At 41.5% G+C, this 25,551-nt stretch overlaps 1 protein-coding gene across 1 annotated transcript in view; it reads right to left on the bottom strand.

The window, feature by feature from the left end:
• Positions 1 to 4,935: 4,935 nt before the first annotated feature.
• Positions 4,936 to 25,551, bottom strand: part of rhcgb (Rh family C glycoprotein b) — a 27,667-nt gene continuing 7,051 nt past the window's right edge. The window contains exons 2-11 of the mRNA XM_088339555.1: positions 25,487 to 25,551; positions 22,671 to 22,821; positions 21,246 to 21,393; positions 20,996 to 21,162; positions 19,495 to 19,632; positions 16,518 to 16,654; positions 16,308 to 16,432; positions 15,315 to 15,388; positions 11,321 to 11,388; positions 4,936 to 5,352 (exon numbers count right to left, since the gene is read on the bottom strand). The exon at positions 25,487 to 25,551 is cut by the window's right edge and continues 128 nt beyond it. Of these exons, the coding sequence (XP_088195681.1) occupies positions 5,319 to 5,352; positions 11,321 to 11,388; positions 15,315 to 15,388; positions 16,308 to 16,432; positions 16,518 to 16,654; positions 19,495 to 19,632; positions 20,996 to 21,162; positions 21,246 to 21,393; positions 22,671 to 22,821; positions 25,487 to 25,551 (1,107 nt within the window). The 3' untranslated portion in view covers positions 4,936 to 5,318. The remainder of the gene's footprint in view (positions 5,353 to 11,320; positions 11,389 to 15,314; positions 15,389 to 16,307; positions 16,433 to 16,517; positions 16,655 to 19,494; positions 19,633 to 20,995; positions 21,163 to 21,245; positions 21,394 to 22,670; positions 22,822 to 25,486) is intronic.

Genomic DNA, 25,551 nt, shown 5'->3' with positions numbered 1-25,551 from the left:
CAGGAGAGAAAGCTTACCACGTGTTGTGAGTCATCATTTTATTCATATTTAGTTTCTTTTGTCTTTTATTAGCATATTTGGTATTGGAGTCATCCAAAAGTCATTGAAAGTAATCCAGTTAAAGTAACCCTACCCAACCTTGTCTATATGTAACCGCGGTGTACCCGTCCCACCAAAGATCCACATTCACGCTGGACTGGATGATGAGGTTTTTATTATATTTGCTGCAAATGAATGAGTCACAACACGTGATAAGCTTCTCTGCTGGCTTTGATCTCGTTGACAGCACGCTGTTAGACTGCCCAAAACATATCAAAGAGCTTTCTTTTCAGTTTACGTAAAATATATTTTAGAAAATCAACCCTCACAATACATTTTTACACCCATTTTAACAAGATACTTTTAACAAGAGATCGTATAGTGTTTTTTTTACAATGAATTCAACATATTTTTCTTTAAACTGAATTTTTAACCAACATCATCATTTTTTTTATATGAGAAAATAGAAATAATAACAATAACAAGTATAAATAACGGGTACAATTTACCTGCAAATGAATGAGTCACAACACACACGTGGTAAGCTTCTCTGCTGGCTATGAGCTCTTTAAGGGGAATTAGCATTTTAGCACAACATGCAACGTCCGGCAAAACTAACGTAAAAGGCGACAGAAACAAAACGAAAATAAATCCAAACAGCTTGACAACATCAATCACATTCCTGTGCATGTTGAGAGATTTGTCAGCTGTGGTTTTAATGTTTAAAATTAACTTTTTGCGGAGCACCAAAAGATCGTGTCTTACCGTTGGCAGCACACTGTTAGACTGCCAACAACTCCCACCTTCCGGTCGCAAAAGCCAAACCATACTAGCAGGTGGCACTGTTGGACTCATCATTGCAGGACACTTACACAAAAACTATACAACATATTTCAGCAGGAATTTCAATAAAACAAAAGTTATTTTTACACCAGTTACATATAGAAAAATAATGTCATTAAAGGTTGGATTGATGGTCTCCAGCACTCCCGCGACCCTAATGAGGATAAGTGGTGCAGATAATAGATGGATGGATGGATGATCCAGACTAGTGACGGGAATTCCAGCTCTTAGAGAACTGGCTCTCTTGACTCGGCTCCCAAATGGCTCTTCGGGTTGTTTTTGTTGCTTAGTTTAATCCATATTTTACCAATATGTAATATTTACAGATGTACAAAAAAGTAACCTTTTTTATACAAAATTTGATGACAACAACACTGAACATCTGAAAAAAAAACATGCATGGTTGCCAGTCACAAAAGAGAAAAAATGCATCTCGAAGGGAGCCAGCTCCTGTTATTCACTTCCAAGAGCCGGTTTGTTCGCAAACGACACATCATTCATTCGGACTGGAACTTAAGACCTAGGTGTGAAATGCACGGCGTGCCACTGCAATGCTGCAATGTGGGAACCATTACTCTCAGCAGGACCACATTCCCTTCAATTGGAGCACTCATTACCTTCTTTTCTCCAACATGTCCTTGTAGACAAAAGAGTGAGATTAACCGCTTTTATCACTATTCAATTAGATTTATTCCTCTGTCTCATTTTGTAGAAAAAAAAAAATCCAATTTATTGATTAAAAAAAAAACTTTTTCTATCGGTTGGTCATCTCTAATCAGTTGAATGTCACAAAGGTGTGAATATTGAAAGAGTACATAAATTAATTTCCATGGTGTAATAATAGGTACCAGTGGTAGAATTCTCGAGGAGGCCCGGGTTCGATTCCCGGCCATTCCAAGTAGTTGGGAATTTTGGTAACAGAATTCTGACGCAGATGGCAGGCGATGTTTGGAGAACAAAGCCCTGATGACGTGGAAGCGCTTGGTGTTGTTTTGAGTTTCTTTAGACATCGAGGGGACGAGGTGGAGCCATGGGAGGAGCCGACACGCCAGCTTGGGAGAAAAGCGTGCGCAGAGGAAGAACTTCAGAAGATCGAAGATCGAGAGGGAAAATCGAGAGAAGAGGCTCGACGAAGCCTCGAGCGACACTAATTCGGCTAATTCGATGGAATTCACTTAGTTTATTATTTAAGAAATTAACTTGGTTAAACATCTCATCTCATCTCATTAATTTCATCGCTTATCCTCAGTAGGGTCGCGGGGCTGTTGGAGCCCATCCCAGCAATCATCGGGCAGTGGGCAGGGGACACCCTGAACTGGTTGCCAGCCAATCGCAGGGCACACAGGGACAGACAACTCGCTCGCTCATTCACACCTAGGGACAATTTGGACCGGCCAATCCTCCTGAAATGCATGTTTTTGGAATGTGGGAGGAAACCGGAGTGCCCGGAGGAAACCCACGCAAGCACGGGGAGAACATACAGACTCCGCACAGGAAGTCCGGTAGCTGGATTTGAACCCACACAGGAGGTTCCCAAGACCTTAGAACTGTGCCCGCACACGCCCTAACCACCGCCGTGCTGCCCTTGGTTGAACATATGTAACATAAAAAAGGAAAGTTGACTGTGAGGGTCACCGCTTCCCGGATAAGTGGAAGTTGGATAATTTTTTTCATTTCATAGTATTTTTGCACTGATATTTTTGTGGTTTCTCTGTTGTAGCATTTCTGTATTATAGTATTACTAAAATATTTTTGTTGTACTTTTTTACTATTCAAAATGAAAGCAAATATAGTAGGCCCTTGTCTTTTAGCACTAAAAATCTTTAGATTTGGAAGGATTTTGTAGTATTTTTGTACTATTTGTGTGGTATATAATGTGTTAGTATTTTTGTAGTATTTATTTAGTGGTGTTTTTGTAGTATTTCCATAGTTTTGTTTTGTAGCATTTCTACAGTAGTATTTTTGCAGTATTTATATAGTAATATATCCGTAGTATTATTTCTGTATTGTAGTATTACTAAAATAGCATTTTTGTATTATTCCTGTGGTATTTTTTTACTTTTCAAAATGAAAGCAAATATTGTGGGCTCTTGTATTTTAGCACTAAACATCTTTAGATTTGGAAGGATTTTGTAGTATTTTTGTACTATTTGTGTGTTATATAATGTGTTAGTTTTTTTGTAGTATTTTTTTAGTGGTGTTTTTGTAGTATTTCCATAGTTTTGTTTTGTAGCATTTCTACAGTAGTATTTTTGCAGTATTTATATAGTAATATATCCGTAGTATTATTTCTGTATTGTAGTATTACTAAAATAGCATTTTTGTATTATTCCTGTGGTATTTTTTTACTTTTCAAAATGAAAGCAAATATTGTGGGCTCTTGTATTTTAGCACTAAAAATCTTTAGATTTGGAAGGATTTTGTAGTATTTTTGTACTATTTGTGTGTTATATAATGTGTTAGTATTTTTGTAGTATTTTTTTAGTGGTGTTTTTGTAGTATTTCCATAGTTTTGTTTTGTAGCATTTCTACAGTAGTATTTTTGCAGTATTTATATAGTAATATATCCGTAGTATTATTTCTGTATTGTAGTATTACTAAAATAGCATTTTTGTATTATTCCTGTGGTATTTTTTTACTTTTCAAAATGAAAGCAAATATTGTGGGCTCTTGTATTTTAGCACTAAAATCTTTAGATTTGGAAGGATTTTGTAGTATTTTTGTACTATTTGTGTGTTATATAATGTGTTAGTATTTTTGTAGTATTTATTTTGTGGTGTTTTTGTAGTATTTCCATAGTTTTGTTTTGTAGCATTTCTACAGTAGTATTTTTGCAGTATTTATATAATAGTATATCTGTAGTATTATTTCTGTATTGTAGTATTACTAAAATAGCATTTTTGTATTATTCCTGTGGTATTTTTTTACTTTTCAAAATGAAAGTATAATGTTATTTTAGTTCCCTGTTCTTAAGCAAGTTAAGTTTTGTAGTAAGTTTGTAGTATTTACATGTATTTTTGCAGGAGACACACAAAGAGGCCATAGGGACAAAGCTGGAACCAGAAAAAAAACATTTTTTTTATTAGTGGCATTTTATTTACTATTTAGTTTATATTTCAGTATACTTTGACCATTTTCGTTCGGGTATGTGGTGTAGTTTACCCACCGCTGGTATATTATCGCATAGAAATGGGTTTTTGCAATTATTTACATGGGACAAAATTTTATGTTTGAAAGCATCTCATCTCATTAGTTTCACCACTTATCCTCAGTAGGGTCGCGGGGGTGCTGGAGCCCATCCCAGCAATCATCGGGCAGTGGGCAGGGGACACCCTGAACTGGTTGCCAGCCAATCGCAGGGCACAAAGGGACAGACAATTCGCTCGCTCATTCACACCTAGGGACAATTTGGACCGGCCAATTCACAAAACCAGAGTGCCCGGAGGAAACCCACGCAAGCACGGGGAGAACATACAAACTCCGCACAGTAAGGCCGGGAGCTGGATTTGAACCCACGCAGGAGGTTCCCACGACCTCAGAACTGTGCCGCACACGCAATAACCACTGCGTCGCCGTGCTGCCCTGTTTGAAAGCATGAGTACTTGATATTGATTTTAGTGAGTATGCATCCATTATAATTTTGCATACATGCTACACCAATTCCAGGAAGAGAAAATCTCATCTCATCTCATCAGCCGTACCACTTATCCTCATCAGGGTCGCGGGGGGGCTGGAGCCCATCCCAGCCATCTCCGGGCAGTGGGCAGGGGACACCCTGAACTGGTTGCCAGCCAATCGCAGGGCACACAGGGACAGACAACTCACCCGCTCATTCACACCTAGGGACAATTTGGACCGGCCAATTCACCTGAAATGCATGTTTTTGGAACGTGGGAGGAAACCGGAGTGCCCGGAGGAAACCCACGCAAGCACGGGGAGAACATACAAACTCCGCACAGGAAGTCTGGAGCTGGATTTGAACCCACGACAGGTTCCCATGACGTGAACTGTGCCGCACAAGCGCTAACCACTGCGGGAAGAGAAAATAGCCCAAAATATTTAGATCGTTTATTCAAATTTACATTTTATCACACAAGCAAATATTAAGCATAAATAATAATAATGCCAAATAAATAGTGCCATATTTTAACTTATTTGCCATATTTCTAAATGGGAATCTATAATCGCCAAACAATAAATCCCCCCCCAAAAAATAACAAAGAATATACAATATCCGACAGACTTTTGCATCATCGTGTCTTCCTTTTGTGTAAATACAGAATTGAACTTACTGGAATTAAGTATACAACCAAACAATAGGACTGTTATTTACACATATCGGGTAAAACGTTGAATTTGATGAAAATGTAGAGATTTGTGGAGTGGAAGGAGGATTTTCAAACACGGATTATCAAAAGTTTCCCACAAATCCGACGTTAGTTCTGCTCCAAGGTGAAATTCGACTCAGTCCTGAAAAAAATAAAAAAGCAAATTCAGGCACATCGTGAAACAAAATTGTTGCATTATTATTATATTGTTATTTGCAACGTTTACAAGGTTTTTATCAATGGCAATCAAGATAATTCAATGCATTTTAAATCATTTAGTTAATAGGGCCTGTACAAATACAGAATAGAATAGAATAGAATAGAGGTCGTGGGAACCTCCTTCGTGGGTTCAAATCCAGCTCCCGGCCTTACTGTGCGGAGTTTGCATGTTCTCCCCGTGCTTGCGTGGGTTTCCTCCGGGCACTCCGGTTTCCTCCCACATTCCAAAAACATGCATTTCAGGTGAATTGGCCGGTCCAAATTGTCCCTAGGTGTGAATGAGCGGGTGAGTTGTCTGTCCCTGTGTGCCCTGCGATTGGCCGGCAACCAGTTCAGGGTGTCCCCTGCCCACTGCCCGATGATTGCTGGGATGGGCTCCAGCACCCCCGCGACCCTACTGAGGATAAGCGGTGCAGCTGATGAGATGAGAATAGAATAGAATAGAATATACCTTTATTGGCATTGTTACAAAATGGGTTGAACATAGTGTAACAACGAAATGGCATGTGGCACTCCAGTTTCACATTTAACAGTGAGGATGAAAGAAGACAAAGAAGATAAAGGAAAATAAAGATAGTGATTGTTCTTAAGAATCACCTGAAATGTGTCTTTTATATATGTGCTGTAAACAGGGTTGGGTAGGGTTACTTTAACTGGATTACTTTCAATGACTTTTGGATTACTCCAATACCAAATATGCTTATAAAAGACAAAATAAACTAAATATGAATAGAATGACAAAATTTTGTGCAGGCGTGGGGAGTAACGGAATACACGGAACGGCAAAAATGATGTTGGCAAGCTGTTTGGAGTTTTGCCGGATATCAAAGAGATCAAAGCCAGTAGAGAAAGCTTACCACGTGTTGTGAGTCATCATTTGATTCATATTTAGTTTATTTTGTCTTTTATTAGCATATTTGGTATTGGAGTCATCCAAAAGTCATTGAAAGTAATCCAGTTAAAGTTACCCTACCCAACCCTGCGTGTGTTTTACAAATAATAAAAGAAAAACACACAAAACAGACGTGTCAATATTGCAAGTGTGTGCAAGTGTGAACAGGTGCTGCCCTCAGGAGGACAAAAAAAGCAACAGCAACTTCCTTGACATAAATAACATGACATTTGTTTTAGTTGCTTAATTTTGGTGCATCATTTACAACCCATTAAACTTATAATGACTAATATTAAAAAATAAGTCATCTTTATATGTTTTGTGGTGTTTATATCATCACACTCCCCTTAAAAATCTGGGAACGCGCAAATTTCATTTAAACGATTATTTAAAAAAAGGTTATTATTAAAATAAATACAATGTCTTCTAGACTGGGTAGAGAGCAGCCAATGATCTTTTGAGCTGTGTTGATTACTCTTTGTTTTTTCTTTCCGCTGCCCTGGACCATCATATAAATGTGCTTTTTAATTATTCCTCGGTCAAGAAATTTGTATTCGTTTGACACAACATGAGGCAGCAGACATGATTGTTTGTTGGCCATCTTGCTGGTAAGGGTACCCCCCAAAAAAATAAAAATAAAAATCTCATGAAAAGGTGGGCAAAAAAAAAAAAAAAACGAGGAGAAACATGTGTTAGGTGGTCACTTTGAGTGTCCATGGATTGGATTCTTCCATGTGCTTTTTAGCACTCGTTTTTGTCTAAAATAAATGGATCAAGGGCAATGTTCCCTGTAATTTTCCTTACGGGTCTGAGCGTTCACACAAAGTCGGTGAGCAACGCTTGAAACAACAGTGAGCAACGGCAATCCTAAGTGTGGCAAATAAATCATTATCAAGTATGTCCCAAACTTGACATCACGTTACATTTTGCTGAGTTTCCGGCAATGCAAAATTATTTTTCACTTTTGAATGAATTGACTAATATATTATTGCAAAGGTTGTACGGCCTACAAACGTCATTTGTTTTTACAATTCTTTCACAAGATATCCATTTCTTTTTTTTCCTGATATATTTTGTCGCATAATACTAGTATTTTGGGGGGCTTATTTAGTCGGTTGCAAGATACAGAACTGTACTTAATCACATTTTTTTAGTAGAAGTACAATGTTGGCAACAAGATTCACTTGGTATAATTGGAGATTTTTTGAATGAAACACAAACTTTTTCTTCTTTTTTCCTGTTTTTTTTTCTATTTTTTAAAATTCCTTTAAAAAAAATCTCATTGTGTTTATTTTTTCCTAGCCTTCCTAGCATTCTATCACTGGTTACGCTATAAGGAGGACGATAATGGATTGGACCTTGAGAAGGCATTACAACTGTGGCGTGACAGCAAACCATGAAGAATATATGAACTGAAAAATCTGAAGTGATAACTGCTTTGTATTACCGATTAACTGTGATGATTAAAACTGCATGAATATATAGACTAATATTTCAGCAATATTATTTTGTATAATGTATAATATTTTTGTCATGTCCAGCTTGGTCGCAGTGGCGACCGGCTGGCCCCGCCCCCTTGGCACCGGCTGTAGCAGATTTTCTAATTTGCGTGTGTGCTTCTTAAGGACGGGTTTTGGGGATTGCCGGTTGCGGGTTCATTGCATTACTTTGCATTATTCTGTTCTGTTTGACTTGAGGAAACCTGTACTTGCCTGTTCTGAGTAAAAACCTGTTTTGTGAGTATTCCTAGTCTGAGTTCCTGTTTGCCTGTAAGCCTGTTTTTGTTTTTGTCCCTGAGTGTTGGACGACTTTTATTTCCTTAATAAAAGTAACTGATCGTTAACGGAAATGAGTTCACCCTTCCTGCCTCCTGCCTCCGATCTGGTCTGGTCCCGTGACAAATTTTGTGAACTGAAAAATCTGAAGTGATAACTGCTTTGTATTACCGATTAACTGTGATGATTAAAACTGAACGAAAATATAAATTAATATAATTATTTCAGCAATATTATTTTGTACAATGTACAATATTGTTGTGAACTGAAAAATCTGAAGTGATAACATGCTTTGTATTACCAATAAACTCTGATGATTAAAACTGAATGAATATATAGATTTATATTATATATTTGTCGCCGATTTCCAATTTCAACCTCGATAACACTAAATTTTGGGGACCCATAGATCTCTATTGGGACCCATAGATTTTTAAACATGCAAGAGTCCCGGGACCCATCACTTTTCACAGGTAAAATGAATACTGGTGGTACGAAAAAAAACCTAATTCAGGAAAAAAACATTGACTTGAATACTAAGCAAAAACACATGAACTATCACACCAATCTTAATTCTTATAAAAATAGTGGAATCCATACTCAGAGGTCACCGCCATGACAGAGCACAGCGTACCAGCATTAAACAACACTGCCACCTAGTGGTCAAAAAATAGACACTGCGGTTTCAGCATAACAGTAAAAACAAAACAAAAAACCCAGCGAAAAGCTGGGCAAAAAATGAGAATAAAAACACTGCAGTTTGGTCACTTTGAGTCTCTGTAGTTTGTATTCTTGTGCTTTGTATCACTCATTTTCGGTTATAATAAACATATTATTTAATGAAATCCCTCAAAACAAGAATTATCCAATTTTCAAGATAAAAAAACAAGATTGTTTTAGCTTACCTCGACCCATTTTAATCAATCAAGGTTGGTATATATGTTTTTATCAATAGAGTTATCTGGGAAAATATTTTTGGTAAAAAAAATAATAATTTTAAACCATATTCGGTAACTTCTTTAGTTGAATATAAAATTCAAATATAAAAATATAAAAATATAGAAATATAAAAATATAAAAATTTAAAAAATGCATAGTATTTTCATCTCATCTCATCAGCCATACCGCTTATCCTCATTAGGGTCGCGGGGGGGCTGAAGCCCATCCCAGCCATCTCCGGGCAGTGGGCAGGGGACACCCTGAACAGGTTGCCAGCCAATCGCAGGGCACACAGGGACAGACAACTCATTCGCTCATTCACACCTAAGGACAATTCACCTGAAATGCATGTCTTTGGAATGTGGGAGGAAACCGGAGTGCCCGGAGGAAACCCACGCAAGCACGGGGAGAACATACAAACTCTGCACAGGAAGTCTGGAGCTGGATTTGAACCCACAACAGGTTCCCATGACATGACCTGTGCCGCACAAGCGCTAACCACTGCGCCGCCGTGCTGCCCAGCTTTTTGAGTGAATTTAAGAGAGACCTTGGACAAAAATTGGTTATTAACGTTACTGTTTTCTGTGTGATGAGTTGATTCTGTTTTTAATTTTGTGACATCTGCAAACGAGATTGCATAGGTTCATTATTTTTACCCAAATACCTCACTTTTTTCGTTGTTTTGGCTGTTATGCACTGTTTACTTCATTGTCACTATTGGCCAATCATATTGCTGTTCTTTGATACCCACAACCTTTTGGGCGGACTTGCTTTTGTAACCTAGGAGATTTAAGAAAAAGGAAGAGCTTCGGAAGGGCTTTTACAACAGGTTGGAATTGCCTAGTTGAGGTTTGTATTCTCTCCTGTTCTCCTTGCAAGTTAAACGTCCATTGGTGGCTTCTCTCCTGATGTTGATTGTCTACTAAACTATACACCTATCACTGTGGGTAAACATTTTTACCCCTAGGGAAACATAGAGGGTACTGAAGCAGTGTTCCCTCTAAGCTGCGCGCGTGCCCAATTGCGCACTGCTCGCACATTCTCAGCACACAAGAAAATCTAGCCAGCTCACAAAAATGAGGGCTCAAATTACTAATTAAGAAGCGACTTAAGTCAAAGTTACAGCGCATGAAGGTAAAAATACACGGGTTCCCCTGACGTTGTGTCCTCAACGCGGTATTTTGAAGTCGAGTCGAAGTAGAACGAAGTTGAGTAAAGTTAGTAGAGTTTGTGGAGAACCGGCTCCTTCGGCTCGGCTCACTAAAAGGAACCGGCTCTTTCGGGTCCTAAACGGCTCTTCAGGTTGTTTTTACTTCTTTAATCCCAACATGACCAAATATTATGTAAAACTATGCACAAAATGACTTAAAGGAAGGGGGGAATACAACAGAAAAGAAAAAAATACCAAAATGAAAAAATAGTGAAAAGCTGAGAAAAAAAGAAACAAAAGGAAGAGAAAAAAAAGAAGGAAAAATTTAGAAAAAAAGCCAGAAAAAAAGAAAAGAAAGAAATGTAGGAAAAAAGTAAATAGAGAACAAAAAGAAAAAAGTAACAGCTGGGAAAAAATAAACACAATGAGATTTTTTTTTTAAAGGAATTTAAAAAATAGAAAAAATCAGAGAAAAAGAAGAAAAAGTTTGTGTTGCATTCAAATCATTTCCAATTATACCAATCTTGTTGCCAACATTGTACTTCCACTAAAAAATGTGATTAAATACAGTTCTGTATCTTGCAACCTACTAAATAAGCCCCCAAAAATGTTAGGATTATGCGACAAAAGATACCAGGAAAAAAAGAAATGGAAATCTTGTGAAAGAATTGTAAAAACAAACGACGTTTGTAGGCCGTACAACCTTTGCAATCGTACATGAGTCAATTCATTCAAAAGTGAAAAATAATTTTGCATTGCCGGAAACTCAGCAAAATGTAACGTGATGTCAAGTTTTGTACATGTTTGCTAATGACTTAGTTGCCACACTTGGGATTGCTGTTGCTCAATGTTGTTTCAAGCGTTGCTCACTGATTTTGTGTGAACGCTCAGACCCGTGGAAAATTACAGGGAACATTGCCCTTGATCCATTTATTTTAGACAAAAACGAGTGCTAAAAAGCACATGGAAGAATCCATTCCATGGACACTAAAAGTGACCACCTAACACATGTTACTGAAGCTAGGTAATATTACAAGATCATGATTTTGTCCGAATTTCCACTGGTGATCTAACTGATATCATGACTTTTCTTTTTTTATTTGCGACCTTTTGGCATTCAAAGTAAAACACTTACACATCTTTGTTGAGCATATGGTTGTTGTACTGCAGGACTGGTGGAATACTCTCCTCATCTTCAGGCACCTGCGGAAAATATGATCAGTTCTATTACAGAAACTGGATGAAATGAAACTTGGACCTGGAATAATTTTGGTAGGAACCAAAGGTTAGTGTTTGATTGAGGATTTCCAATATCCAACATAGTCCAATTCCCAAATCTGATATGAAATGATCTGCATTTATATAGCGCTTTTCAAGTCAATGACATCCCAAAGCGCTTTACAACGTGCTCCACATTTCCCAATAGCGGCCTTGCAGCCATGTAGGCGCTAACCTGCTTATTGAGGGTATAAGGGGTTCAGTGTCTTACCCAAGGACACTTCGACATGTAACACGGACAGGATTCGAACTGGGATCCCTTGATCCCAAGACGAGCCCTTTACCTCCTGAGCTACTGCCTGTCCAATATTGACACTCATATGCAAGAAGTACATCCCAGTCAAGCGTCTGTATGTAGCATAAAGAGACTACATGATAAAAGTGTATTGTACAAATGGAAATACAGGATTGTAGTCTTCCTGCTCCACCACCGGTCATTGATGTTTCGCTCCTTTAACCCCAGGACATTTCCCGGTGGCGGAGCGATGGCTGAGAAATCTCCCTGCCAACCCCACTGATGCCCTAGGTCAGGGGTCGGGAACCTATGGCTCGCGAGCCAGATGTGGTTCTTTTGATGATAATATATGGCTCGCAAATCTGAGGTTGGGGTTTAAAAAAAATGATCTTTTGTTTGAATCCATCCATCGATTTTCTACTGCTCGTGTCTTGTGCAGCAGACCTGGGCACTCCGGTCCTGGAGGGCCGTATGTTCTGCATGATTTTTGAGGTTTCTCTGATCCAATACAGGTGATTCCAATCACTAGTATCGTTAACAAGCACTTGCTAGCTCGCTAACGGGGTTATAATTTGTATCACCTGAGTTAAAGAAGAGCAAACTTCAAAATCTGGCAGGACGTATGGCCCTCCAGGACCGGAGTGCCCAGGTCTGTTGTGCAGAGTTCCGGTTGCATGAGCGATTGTCTATTATTTTAATTGGATGATAATACCCTACGTTGGCCAATACTGGGCCGTTGCTGGGGGCACAGGTACACGCCCCCCTGTGCGTCCCTTAGAACTTGGTCATTAGCTCAAAGCTAACCCTTCGACAGAGAAGATGGCGAAACGAAAAAAAAGAAGATGAATAGTGTACATTTCAGGACGAATGGACCGAAGAATTTGCCTTTGTGGAGAGGTATGCCTAATTCGCAATGACGAAATTGTATCGATGAAACGGTTGAATGTAAAGCGGCACTTCGAGCATGCTGCCTTTGCATTGAAGATGTGGATGAACAAGTTCAAATCACTGAATGAAGAGTTGGAAAGAACTGCACGACAGAAAGCGGAGTTGGCGAGCAAGCACATGTGGACAGAAATGAACAAACTTCAAACCGAAGACGAGTCGGTCCTCAAAACTTGGAACGCGCTTCCAGTCACGTACCGCACACTGAGGCGTGTGAGTATTGCTGTATTGCCAATGTTTGGATCGACGTATTCATTTGAGCGGCCATTTTCACACCTAGTCCAACCTACCATCACGGTTGATCCCTCTTATTTTCCCTTCGACTCCCTTCGCATTTACAATAATATCCACTACATCCCGAGGGATATACAGAGACCACCGGATCTCCCTGGAAAATTTGCCCGCCTGCCGACAATGACAACGACGGAGCAAAGGCTGAGCTAAGCTTAGGCTAAGCTAAGAAGGCGACCACACAGACCAGCGCTCCCAAGCATGTTCAACCTACGCCAGATCCATCGTCCACAATGAGTGAATTGAGCTGCGGATCGCCACCAACAACGTCCGGAATTGGAGGATTTTTTTTTTGCCATCACGGAGTCTTGGCTTTCCCGACGCCGCATTACATCACCGGCTCGAACGAGACGAAGCCTCCGGTAAAAACAGGGGTTGGAGACTACGCGCTACAATAATAGCCGAACCATTGACACACACTGCTCACTCGATATGGAGTTTCTAGCAGTATCGTGCAGACCCTTCTATGTACCGGGAGAGTTAACTGTGGTCTTTGTGTTTGCTGTATAATTTCCACCGCTAACAGTTTCACCGGATGCTAACGTTAGCATAGCGCTAAATCTCCTGCCCGCTGCTATCATCAAACAGCAGCTTGCACACCCCAACGGAGCTTTATCGTCGACGGTGACTTTAATCGGGCATGTTTATGGACTGTACTCCTAAATCCATTCAATTGTGGACTGAGCAATTCGGAAAAACACTGGACTATGTGTAATGTAAGATCAAACATTCGGTTGTATCCGGCAACTCTGTTTGACCCTCACAACCAAACCCCCCCCTCATCATCCCTGGCGAGAGGAGCCTTCCAGAGTGTAGCGGGCGAGGAGCATTGGTGTTTTTGCGAACGTTGTCGCCAGCCCTTGCAAACTGGATGAGGTGATTTGATGGAGGAGCTGGCTGGCTGTCTGCAACCTTCGACTACCTCTGCCAGCTTCTTTAGAACGGCATCGTACATAATAAGTCTTATACATCCATTTTCTTCCGATTATCCAGGGCTGTTTCGCCGGGGCAGAAGCATCAGCAGGGAAGCCCAGACCTCTTTATCCCCAGCCACTTTATCTAGCTCATCCGATGGATACCCGAGGCGTTCCCAGACCAGCCTAGAGACATAGTCTCTCCAGCGTGTCCTGGGTCGTCCCCGGGGCCTCTTGCTGGTGGTACATGCCCGGAACACCTCCCATGGGAGGCGTCCAGGAGGCTCTCAATCCTCTCAATGCGGAGGAGCAGCGGTTCTACACCGAGTCCTTCCTGTATGACTAAGCTTCTCACCTTATCCCGAAGGGAGAGCCTAGCCACCTTGCGCAGAAAACTCTTTTCAGCCACTAGTATCCAGGATTGTGTTCTTTCAGTCATGAGCCATAGTTCATGACGATAGGTGAGGGTAGCAACATAGATTGACGGGTGAATCTCTATGATTTGATTTCCCCCTATGTTCCTGCACGGAGTCTGCGCTCGGAAAATGCTGGTCTACTTGTGACTCCGAGAGCCAAGAAGTCTGCACGCTTGAGAGCGTTCTCCATCCGGGCCTCGGTGCTATGGAATGCCCTGCCTCCGGAATGCTATTGAATGCCCTGCCTCCGGAGATAAGATCTGAATTCTCAATTAAAGAGAAAGAAAAAGAGCGATAAAGAAATAAGAGAAAGAGGGAGGGAAAAGGAGAGAGGGCGGGACAAAGAAAGAAAAAAAGGGAGAGAGCGTGAGAAACAAAAGAGATAAAAAGAGAAGTCTTGAGAGAGGGGGAAAGAAATCCAAAGAGAAATAGAAAGACAGAAGGAGAGAAAAGAGAAAAGAAAGTGCGAAGGGTAGGAAGAGAGAAAGAGAAAAGAGAGAAAAGGAAAAAAAGGAAGTTAGAGCAAAAGAAGTTAAAAAGACACAGAGAGAGAAAGAGATAAAGAGCAACAAAGGACGAGAAAAAGAGAGACACAGTGAGTGAAAGAGACAGAGAGTGGGAGAAAAGGGTGGAAAAGAGGGAGAGAGAGAGAGAAAGAAAAAGAAATACAAGTACAGTGTCTTTGTTCGAGGCACCTGGCTTTGGCAACATTAAGTTGACATATTTCAACCTGCAGCTTGTTTTTCTCTTGCGCTTCTCTGAGTGTTGTCTCACGGGCTGAATTCAATCCCTTAGCGGGCCTGATCTGACCCGCGGGCCGCCTGTTTGACACCTGTGCGTTAGACAGTGCCATCTAATGGTCAAATATTAAACGTTTGGGCTTTGAACAAGCACATGTTTGTTTTTCCAATATTCTGGATTGTGTTATGCTGTAACAATAGAGTGTTGGCATTTTATGCATAAAATAAGCTAATTTTGTTTAACATTTTCTTTTGCTTTTACTCTCAACCCAACTTGGAAAATATTAGAAAGCTATCGGCGGATGCAGACCTCCCAGTAGGGTTCATCATCAAAGCAGTTGTCATCGGCCGGGTCCCCCCAAATGGGTAATCTCAGAATACAACCTGCAAAGAAAGAAAAGCCATTTTAAAACCAGACAAAAACAATTATGGAATTATGGTCCTATTTGACCCCGATCTGTCCTTTCAAACACATGTGAAAAAATGACTAGAACCGCTTTCTTCCATCTTCGCAACATTGTTAAAATTTGTCTTATGCTGTCTCAGTCGGATGTGGAGATTAGAATTCATTTTTTTTTGTTACCTCCCGTCTCGATTACTGTAATGCACTACTCTCCGGTCTCCCAAAGTCCAGAATCAAGAGTCTTCAGCTGGTGCAAAATGCTGAAGCGAGGCTTTTAACTAGGACAAAAAAGTCCGATCACATCACGCCGATTTTGGCTAACCTGCAATGGCTCCCTGTTAACCTAATAAGTGATTTCAAGGTTCTCTTAGTATTATACAAAATCGTACATGGACTTGCTCCCTCATATCTTTCAGATTAAATTTCCCCCTATGTTCCGGTCCAAAGCCTTCATTCTGAAAGCGCCGGTCTTCTGGTGATCCCAAGAGCCAAGAAGTGTTCCGCAGGTTCGAGAGCGTTCTCCATCCGGGCACCGGTGCTGTGGAATGCTCTTCCCTCTGAGATCCGATCTGCAACCTCAGTGGAAATGTTTAAATCTAAGCTTAAAACACACTTCTACTCTAAAGCATATGAATAACCTATACTTTTTGTGGACATGATCTGTGTAATCCTGAAAGGGGGATACCACATGTGCGGTTCCTTCTCAAGGTTTCTTCATTTTCCTCATGTTGAGGTTTTTGAGTTTTTCCTTACCCTCATGTTGTTTCCAGATCAGGGGATGGTGTCATAATAGTCTGAAATAATAGTCTGTGCAAAAAACTGTGCAGCCCTTTGAGACTCTTTGTGATTAAAGGCTATACAAATAAAGTTGACTTGACTTGACTTGACATGGTAGCTTACCAACCATGATGCCTCCACCTACACCGAAGCAGACAGCCACACAGATGCCAGCAGCTTGGTGACCACCCTGCCTAGTGGGAGTCATCCCTTCGAAATCACCCTCAAAGTCAAAGGTGTTAATAAGCCTATCATGGGAAAAATATACATACCAAGTTTCATCAACAGGCTCACTTCATCTGAAATCTCAAGATCCACACAAATCCTTCTCACCCTTCTTTACCATAAACCGATTCGGACGCAGCCGCGGCGGTGATAGCTCCCACAATGCCGCCAATGACGCCCGGCATAGCGTGGAGGTTGTGGATGCCGCACGTGTCCTGGATCTTCAGGTGCTTTTCCATAAAAGGCTGTGAGAGAAGTGTGACGCTTCAATGGATGAGCATAAATCAGGATGTCCAAATTATGACCCATGGTCCGAGACTTATGATACCGAAGTGGAGCCAAACACAAACGAATACCGAGCAGAAATTGATTCACTTTCTACCTGGTGTCATGAGAGTAATCTGTTATTGAATGTAGGTAAAACTAAGGAGATGATAATAGATTTCCGTACTAAGCCTCCCCGCACGTGCCACTGTCAATTAATGGTAGTGAGGTGGAACTGGTCCATTCATTCAAGTTTCTGGGTACTTACTTGTCAGCTGACCTCTCATGGACTCAATGCTATTGATATTGTAAAGTCAGCCAGGCAAAGGCTCTACTTCCTTGGTCAACTCAAATCATTCGGAGTCCGTCAATTCATTCTAGTTAATTTTTATCATGCTATCATTGAACCCGTTTTAACTCGGTCAATCACAGTTTGGTTTGGTCGCGTCAATCAGAAAGATTTGTCAAAGGTGGAATCAGTAGTGAGGACGGCAGAGGAAATAATAGGTACTGGCCTCCCGTCCCTGCAAAGTATCTACATCGATCGAACTAGAAAACGGACACTAAAAATGATAGACGATCCCAGTCACCCTGCTCGCAGGTACTCTGATTACCTGCCGTCAGGTCGCCGTCTTCGCTCCATTGCGAGCAAGACTTCACGTCTTAAAGAGAGTTTTTACCCTTCTGCTATCCGTATGTTCAACGGGAGTTGATTTACCGTAAATTCCGGACTATAAGCCGCTACTTTTTTCCCAAACTTTCAAACCTGCGGCTTATTCAGTGATGCGGCCAATTTATGTAATATTTCTAACGGCTGCCAGCGGCGCTCGAGTACAAGAGGTAAGATTTAGACTGCAACTTTTAAGCTTGTGCACAAATTACCGTATTTTCCGCACTATAAGGCGCACCTAAAAGTCGTAATTTTTTTCAAAAGCTGACCATGCGCCTTATAATACAGTGCGCCTTATATATGGCTCAATATTAAATACTTACGCAACAGCCGCCGACTCGAATTTTCCCCCGAACGTGGAGTAGTCCGCGGTGTATGCTGGCATTTATATACCGGCGTTTCATTGGCTAACCAATTTGTCAATAATCATTTGAATCGATCGCTATTGGCTAAAGTTATTAGGAGCCTCGGATAGGCTAGAGGGCCGAAACAAACCCTGCAATTGGCCGAAAAAGATGTGTCAATCATCAGTCATATCGATCGCTATTGGCTGAAGTTATTCGGAGCCTCGGATTGGCTAGAGGGCCAAAACAAACCCTGCAATTGGCCGAAAAAGATGTGTCAATCATCAGTCATATCGATCGCTATTGGCTGAAGTTATTCGGAGCCTCGGATTGGCTAGAGGGCCAAAACAAACCCTGCAATTGGCCGAAAAAGATGTGTCAATCATCCGTTAAATCGATCGCTATTGGCTGAAGTTATTCGAAGCCTCGGATAGACACCGCATCCGCACGTGTCTACGACACTTATTTGCTTCTTTGCAAGCTTTGGGAATGTTAAGGGGGTAAGAAGTTTGACTGAACTATCTGACTGTTTTGTCCACGTTCCCATTGTAGCGCCTTATAATCTGGTGCGCCTTATCTATGGAAGATATAGGACCAAAAACTATTTTTTGGGGGTGCGCCCTATAACCCGGTGCGCCCTATAGTGCGGAAAATACGATAAATTAGCGTAGACATATCTTCATCGTGCAAATTGCAAAAAGAAAGACACATGACGCAACATTCAAGCTAAACGCAATCGGGCAGTCCGATATAGAAGGAAACAGAGCTATCACGCGCAAAGATTCCTTTGCGAGCGTGACGTTAGCGCGTTTTTGAATAGGGGAGCGTGGGACGACGTCTATATGACAAAGACTCTTTCCTAGACTAAAGGAAGACGACTTTGATGACATCAGCTATAAGGAGGAAGATGAGGACGGCTTACCGTGCTCACAACAAATACGGAATGTTTTTTTAACAGAGTAGTTTGCTGTGTTGCGAGCGTGTTCCTAGTAGCGTCTTGCTACCCTTCACAGGCACGGTTTGGGATGAAAGTTATAATAATATTATTAAAGCTTTGAAAACTCTCTCGGTGTACCGTCTTTCTTTGTAAATATGTGTAACCATGTATATATAATATGTATTTGCAACTGCATATTTTTGTAATGTATTTATTTTAGAAACTTATTCTGATATGTTTTGTACGAGCAAATGAGAAAGAAGGGGCGGGGCAAACGCGGGCTGACGGGAAGTGGAGTAAAAGGGGAGACCTGTTTGTGGATGCGGCGGACAATAGTGGATATATATTTTTCCCACCCTTACCTTTGGAAATATACACTTTTTTCCTTGGATTACTTTCAACAGGCACCTGGACTCTGCAGGTCTGCATTAAATGTTAAGTACCGGTATCATTTTCTGTTCATGCTAATAAAAGACAAAATGAACTAAATATGAATAAAATTATGACTCACAACACGTGGTAAGCTTTCTCTCCTGGCTTTGATCTCTTTGATCTCCGGTAAAACTAACATAAAATGCGGCAGAAACAAAATGAAAATAAATCCAAACAGTTTTGCCGTTCCATGTATTCCGTTACTCCCCAAGCCTGCACAAAATTTAGTCATTTTATTCATAGTTAGTTACTTTTGTCTTTTATTAGCATATTTGGTATTGGAGTCATCCAAAAGTAATTGAAAGTAATCAAGTTAAAGTAACCCTACCCAACCCTGGCCCTGACATTGGAAATATTTGTTGGCATTAGCATAGACTGGAACTAACTCAGCCAACATTCCAAACCCTAATGAAGCTGAAAAAAAGGAATGACAAATACCGTGAGAAAAACATAACCCAAGGTGGAGATGATGCCGCAGCAGAAGCCAACTATCAAAGAACCGTAGGGCATCAGCATGAATTCGGCTGCGGTCCCAACAGCGACACCGCCAGCCAAAGTGGAGTTCTGAATGTGAACCTGAGCAGAAAAAGGAACACTTGCTCGTACAGAAAACAGAACTTCATCCCATCCACCGCTAGCATCTAAGCCGCATGTGTCAAACTGTCGGAGTTGATAAAGATATAAACTCCGGCCGCCATCTTGGTTGGCCGCTTAGGCCGAACCCCTGCATTCGCGAAGTAGTTTTAAACTTTATAAATGTCTCTACTTGTATATTTTTCCCAGCAATGAGTTTATATCTTTATCAAATCCGACATTTATTGGTGCCGAAACCCGGGACCTCGTACATATCAAAAGGTTGAAATCTATAGATGGCCGTGTGGAGTCTTGTAGGTAGGGTGTTAGTTTGTAATGTTACATATGGGCAACAAACATTCTTACACGCCACCTTCACCACACCAACTTCCGTGATCTCTTAACAACTCTATAACGACAAGATACTAAAACGGATGAGTTTGTTTGTTAACGAAGAGTAAAATAAAATAAAAACTGGAATCTCTATCCTGCCATTGCCTATAAGAGTTTCGGCGGCAGTTCTTTCACGGTGCTTAAGGCCCATGGGTCAAATGTGGCCAACACCATCAATTTAGGTGGACCGCAAGAGTATGCTGACACACAATCCGAAAGACGACTCGGAGAGCGTAAAACGGCGCTGTTGAAAACAGCGTCAGTGTCATGGTTGCTATGGCGCCCAATTGGTCCCCGCTGTGTGGCATCAGGTTCTGTCACGGTTGCCACGGCGCCCAATTGGCCCCGCCCACTGACACCAGCTGAGACGCGTTGACAGATTGCATCCGGACTACTTAAACGCGGTCTTGCGAGTTACCTGGTGTCAGAGCGTCAGCGAAACTTCTGCTAAACTCTGTGTAATATGCCTAGTTCTGTGAATTTGCCTGTGTTTGATCCAGTTTTGTTTTCGGCCTGATCTGTTAGATTTTGACCACTCTTTAGTTCTAATTTCAATCTACTTCCGCGACCATCGATCCCCGGATCGAGTTTGCGTGCATTCTCTCTCTCTCTCTCTCTCTCTCTCTCTCTCTCTCTCTCTCTCTCTCTCTTTCTCTATCTATCTATCTTGGTCATATCCTTCAAGAGGGGTGACCGACAGCAAGACAAACACATACAATGACAAAGAAAATAAAAATCTATCTATCTCTATATCTATATCTATATCTATATCTATATCTATATCTATATAATCGTATCTTACATCCCTGAATCATAATGTATTCGTGGCCCTCCAAACAGACCCTAAGCCTCTAGCTAAGGCAAACTTTATACGCTATTAATTTCCTAGTCCGTCCCCCGTGAGAATGTTTCGTCTAGCATGTGTCCCCCACACTAAAATGAGTTTGCCACCCCTGATCTAAGTGATGGTTACCATGTCCAGCTTGCCGTGCTTCTGAAAGAGGCTTGAGAAGGCCACGGTGGTGAGCACTGTCGCAGCCAATGCCAGGTAGGTGTTGATGGCGGCCCGATGCTGCCCGTCCCCGTGGTCAGTGATCGCCGAGTTGAAACTGGGCCAGAACATCCACAGGAAGAGAGTTCCTGGACGTTAAACGTCAAAAGAAGGCGGACATGGAGTCAAAAAATGCAGCAACCCACGCTGTGTGATGGCGTCGTCGGTCTACCTATCATAGCGAAGACGTCAGAGTGGTAGACGGAGCCCTGCAGACGACTGCTCTGGTCCAAGTTGGGTCGATAGAGCATCCACGAGATGGCCAGACCGTAATAACCGCCAAACGTGTGGATCACCATGGAACCTCCCGCATCTCGGGCCTACCGTCCAACAAGCAGAAGTTGGGCACAAAGCGGTTTTTTGATATACTTATAAGCAATGTTTCCTCTAAGCTGCGTGCAAAACCTAGCCAGCTCACAAAAATCAGGGCTCAAAATTGCTAATTAAGAAGCAAATTAAGTCAAAGGAACAGTGCATGAAGGTAAAAATACACGGGTTCCCCTGACGTTGTGTTCTAAATGTGGTATTTTGAAGTTAATGTCGAAGTAGAACGAAGTTGAGTAAAGTAAGTAGAGTTTTTCGAGAACCGGCTTCTTCGGCTTGGCTCACTATAAGGAACCGGCTCTTTTGGGTCCTAAACAGCTCTTCAGGTTGTTTTTGCTTCTTTCATCCCTATATGACCAAATATTATGTAAAATTACGCACAAAATGACTTAAAGGAAAGGGGGAATACAACAGAAAAGAAAAAAATACCAAAATGAAAAAGTAGTGAAAAGCTGAGAAAAAAGAAACAAAAGGAAGAGAAAAAAGAAGGACAAATTTAGAAAAAAGCCAGAAAAGAAAAGAAGGAAACAAAGGAAAAAAGTAAATAGAGAACAAAAAGAAAAAAAGTAACAGCTAGGAAAAAAGTTTTTTTTTTAAAGGAATTTAAAAAAAGTAGAAAGATAGCTGGGATGGGCTCCAGCACCCCCGCGACCCTATTGAGAATAAATGCTGCAGTTAATGGATGGACAACAAAATGTTATTTTATCGGGTCAACTAAGAATGCTTATACTCTGGTACATCGTTAATTGCATTGGTCCAGCTTTTATTTCTGTTTGTCTAAAGGTGAATTAAAATAAAATAGAAAAAAAACAAGGAAAAAGAGAAAAAGTTTGTGTTGCATTCAAATAATTTCCAATGATATCAAGTCAATCGTGTTGCCAATATTGTACTTCCACTAAAAAAATATGATTAAATATAGTTGTGTATCGTGCAAACGACTAAATAAGCGCCCAAAAATGTTAGTATTATGCCACGAAAGATACCAGGAAAAAAAATGAATGGAAATCTTGTGAAAGAACTGTAAAAACAAACGACATTTGTAGGCCGTTTGCAACCATTGCAATAGTACATTCATTCAAAAGTGAAAAAAAAATTTGCATTGCCGGAAACTCAGCAAAATGTCAAGTTTTGGACATGTTTGATAATGACTTAGTTGCCACACTTGGGATTGCCGTTGCTAACCGTTGTTTCAAGCGTTGCTCACCGACTTTGTGTGATCGCTCAGACTCCTGGAAAATGACAGGGAACATTGCTTAGAAGTCTTCGGACTTACATGTATGAGATTGAGGATGATGTATTCCTCCACAGCAAACAACGTGATGCCAAACAGTGTCAAGACCATCAGCTGGACAGGACTCACTTTCCCAAGCACGGCTCCGTACGCAATCAAGCAGCCCGCCACACAAAAATCTGCATTGATTAAACTTTAAACGAAAAACAAGACATTATCAATATAGGTGTAAGTATTGACCGGGTTAATTTAAAAAAAAAAACACCAACACAAAGGCTATACTTGATGTTGTCGCCCCTTACGACCATCCCATACCTGTCAAGCTCCAGGGCTCCATGCCCGTACAAGCTGTCGTATTTTCCCGTACAAAATACAAAATAATCGTACACCATATTTTTTTTTGGGGGGGGGGTTGATGCATGATGGGAAATCCCCAGGTGGCAGACGCATGCGCACAGTAGCATCACACCGCTCGCTTCGTTTGCAACGAAAAAAAACAATACCGAGATAGAGGCTACCGCGGCGAACTCGTTTGACTTGATTGATTTGCCGTTTGGTGATAGTCGGTGTATACCGGATGGTACCCATCATTGACAAATTTGCGTTTTTCCGTACAGATTTCCTTGTACGTCTTACTCGTCTTAAAATGCATAAAAAAACGTACTTTGTACGGCAAAAACGTACCGGTTGACAGGTATGCCATCCAGATATTTGAATGTACAGTGGAACCTGGGTTCTCGACCATAATCCGTTCCAGAACCCTGTTTGAGAACCGATTTGTTCAATCACCGAAATCATTTTTCCCATTAAAAATAATGTAAATCGTTTTAATCCGTTCCAACACCCTGAATGTTTACCATGAATGTTTAACGTAAACATGAAGCTAACCCGGGCTAATCGTACGTTCGCGTTATCGTAATCTTCCGTACGAAAGATTACGCTAACATGAACGTGTAAAAATAAAAAAATCAGGTCGTTTACAAGTCATTTAGCACCACAAGTGGCTAGCGCTTTATTGGAAAGGGGGCTCCGTTCCAACACCCTGATATTTGGGCTCAGTTCCAACACCCTGAATGTTTACCTCGAATCATAAAGATAACCCAGGCTAATCGTACGTTCGCGTTATCACAATCTTCCGTACGAAAGAACGTGTAAAAAAAAAAGATAAAGAAAAGAATTATGAATACGATTTCTTGCCTTTGTGGTGGTCAGCAGAAGGCGCATGCTGTATTCCCCCTAGCAAGATCGGAAACTCGCATACCTCTTTCATATTTAGCTTTTATGTCTTTCTTAAAGGCAATAGTTGTACCAACAACTTTTCTTTTTCCACCTGTCCTGCTTGCACCGACCTTCTTCGGAGGCATAGTTAGGGGCTAAAACACCCCGTTCACCGATATTAAAAGCGAAAGCAAAAAGAGGCAAGTGCGCACGTGATAACAGTTGGTCACGAGGGGTGGGGGCGATCTACGCGATCTCCACCCGTACGCCGCTCAGCATCGCACTCTAGCGTACGCACTCACGCATTACCGGCGTTCGAACTCCGATTATTTGACCGAACAGCGAAGCAAGGATTTCTCGAAATTTTTGGTCGAACACCGATTTGTTCGAACTGAGAGGCGTTCGAAAACCGAGGTTCCACTGTACTTGTTGCCACAATATATCAATTTATCCAGTTGTTATACAGTCTCTACAATGCTTTAAGTGTTTTTTGACTACCATTGGGAAGGAGGCATTGAGTCTTATCAAACCATCTGCAGTATTCACCTCCAGAAAATGGACGGGTCTGAAGCTGGTGTCTTGGGAATTTTCCACTAACTTCTGTGTTCTGCCCCTTTGGTATATTACCTTAATGATTGTCATACAGGGCAGCACGGCGGTGCAGTGGTTAGCGTGTGTGCAGGCACAGTTCTAAGGTCTTGGGAACCTCCTGTGTGGGTTCAAATCCAGCTACCGGACTTCCTGTGCGGAGTTTGTATGTTCTCCCCGTGCTTGCGTGGGTTTCCTCCGGGCACTCCGGTTTCCTCCCACATTCCAAAGACATGCTTTTCAGGTGGATTGGCCGGTCCAAATTGTCCCTAGGTGTGAATGAGCGAGCGAGTTGTCTGTCCCTGTGTGCCCTGCGATTGGCTGGCAACCAGTTCGGGCTGTCCCCTGCCCACTGCCTGATGATTGCTGGGATGGGCTCTAGCTGAGGATAAGCGGTGCAGCTAATGAGATGAGAGATGAGATGAGATTGTCATACAGGGCAGCACGGCGGCGCAATGGTTAGCGTGTGTGCAGGCACAGTTCAAACCCAGCTACCGGACTTCCTGTGCGGAGTTTGTATGTTCTCCCTGTGCTTGCGTGGGTTTCCTCCGGGTACTCCGGTCCCTCCCACATTCCAAAGACATGCATTTCAGGTGAATTGGCCGGTCCAAATTGTCCCTAGGTGTGAATGAGCGAGTTGTCTGTCCTTATGCGCCCTGCGATTGGCTGGTGTCCCCTGCCCACTGCCCGATGATTGCTGGAATGGGCTCCAGCACTCCCGCGACCCTACTGAGGATAAGCGGTGCAGCTAATGAGATGAGATTGTCATACAATTTGAAAGTGCACACATATTTTTTTATCTTTTTTATTATAATAAAAATCCTCAGGGAACTGCCGAAGTCTCGCGCTTGTTTTTACTGTTCTCAGAAGAAAAAGTCTGTCCTTCTTTATTGCTTATACTTAGTTTTAATTTTGTAAAAATATCAAGTTTCTTTTTTTTCCGGTTCATTTTCCACCCTATCAGCAGAAACAAACCATATAATAAGTCCATTTAAATACAATTACTTGAATCTGTTATTTCAAATTGAAGAGGACAATGAAGTCAAGCCAACCTTTCAACCCCGATTTTGATCTTTCCGTCGGTGTAATCCAGGGAGTGGAACCAGCCCTGCATGAG

The sequence above is a fragment of the Urocampus carinirostris genome, chromosome 7 (assembly GCF_059441175.1).
Source record: "Urocampus carinirostris isolate Australia breed hairy pipefish chromosome 7, RoL_Ucar_1.0, whole genome shotgun sequence".
Lineage (NCBI taxonomy): Eukaryota > Metazoa > Chordata > Actinopteri > Syngnathiformes > Syngnathidae > Urocampus > Urocampus carinirostris.
Note: the sequence above shows the minus strand (reverse complement) of the source record. Positions and strands in the feature narration are given on the sequence as shown.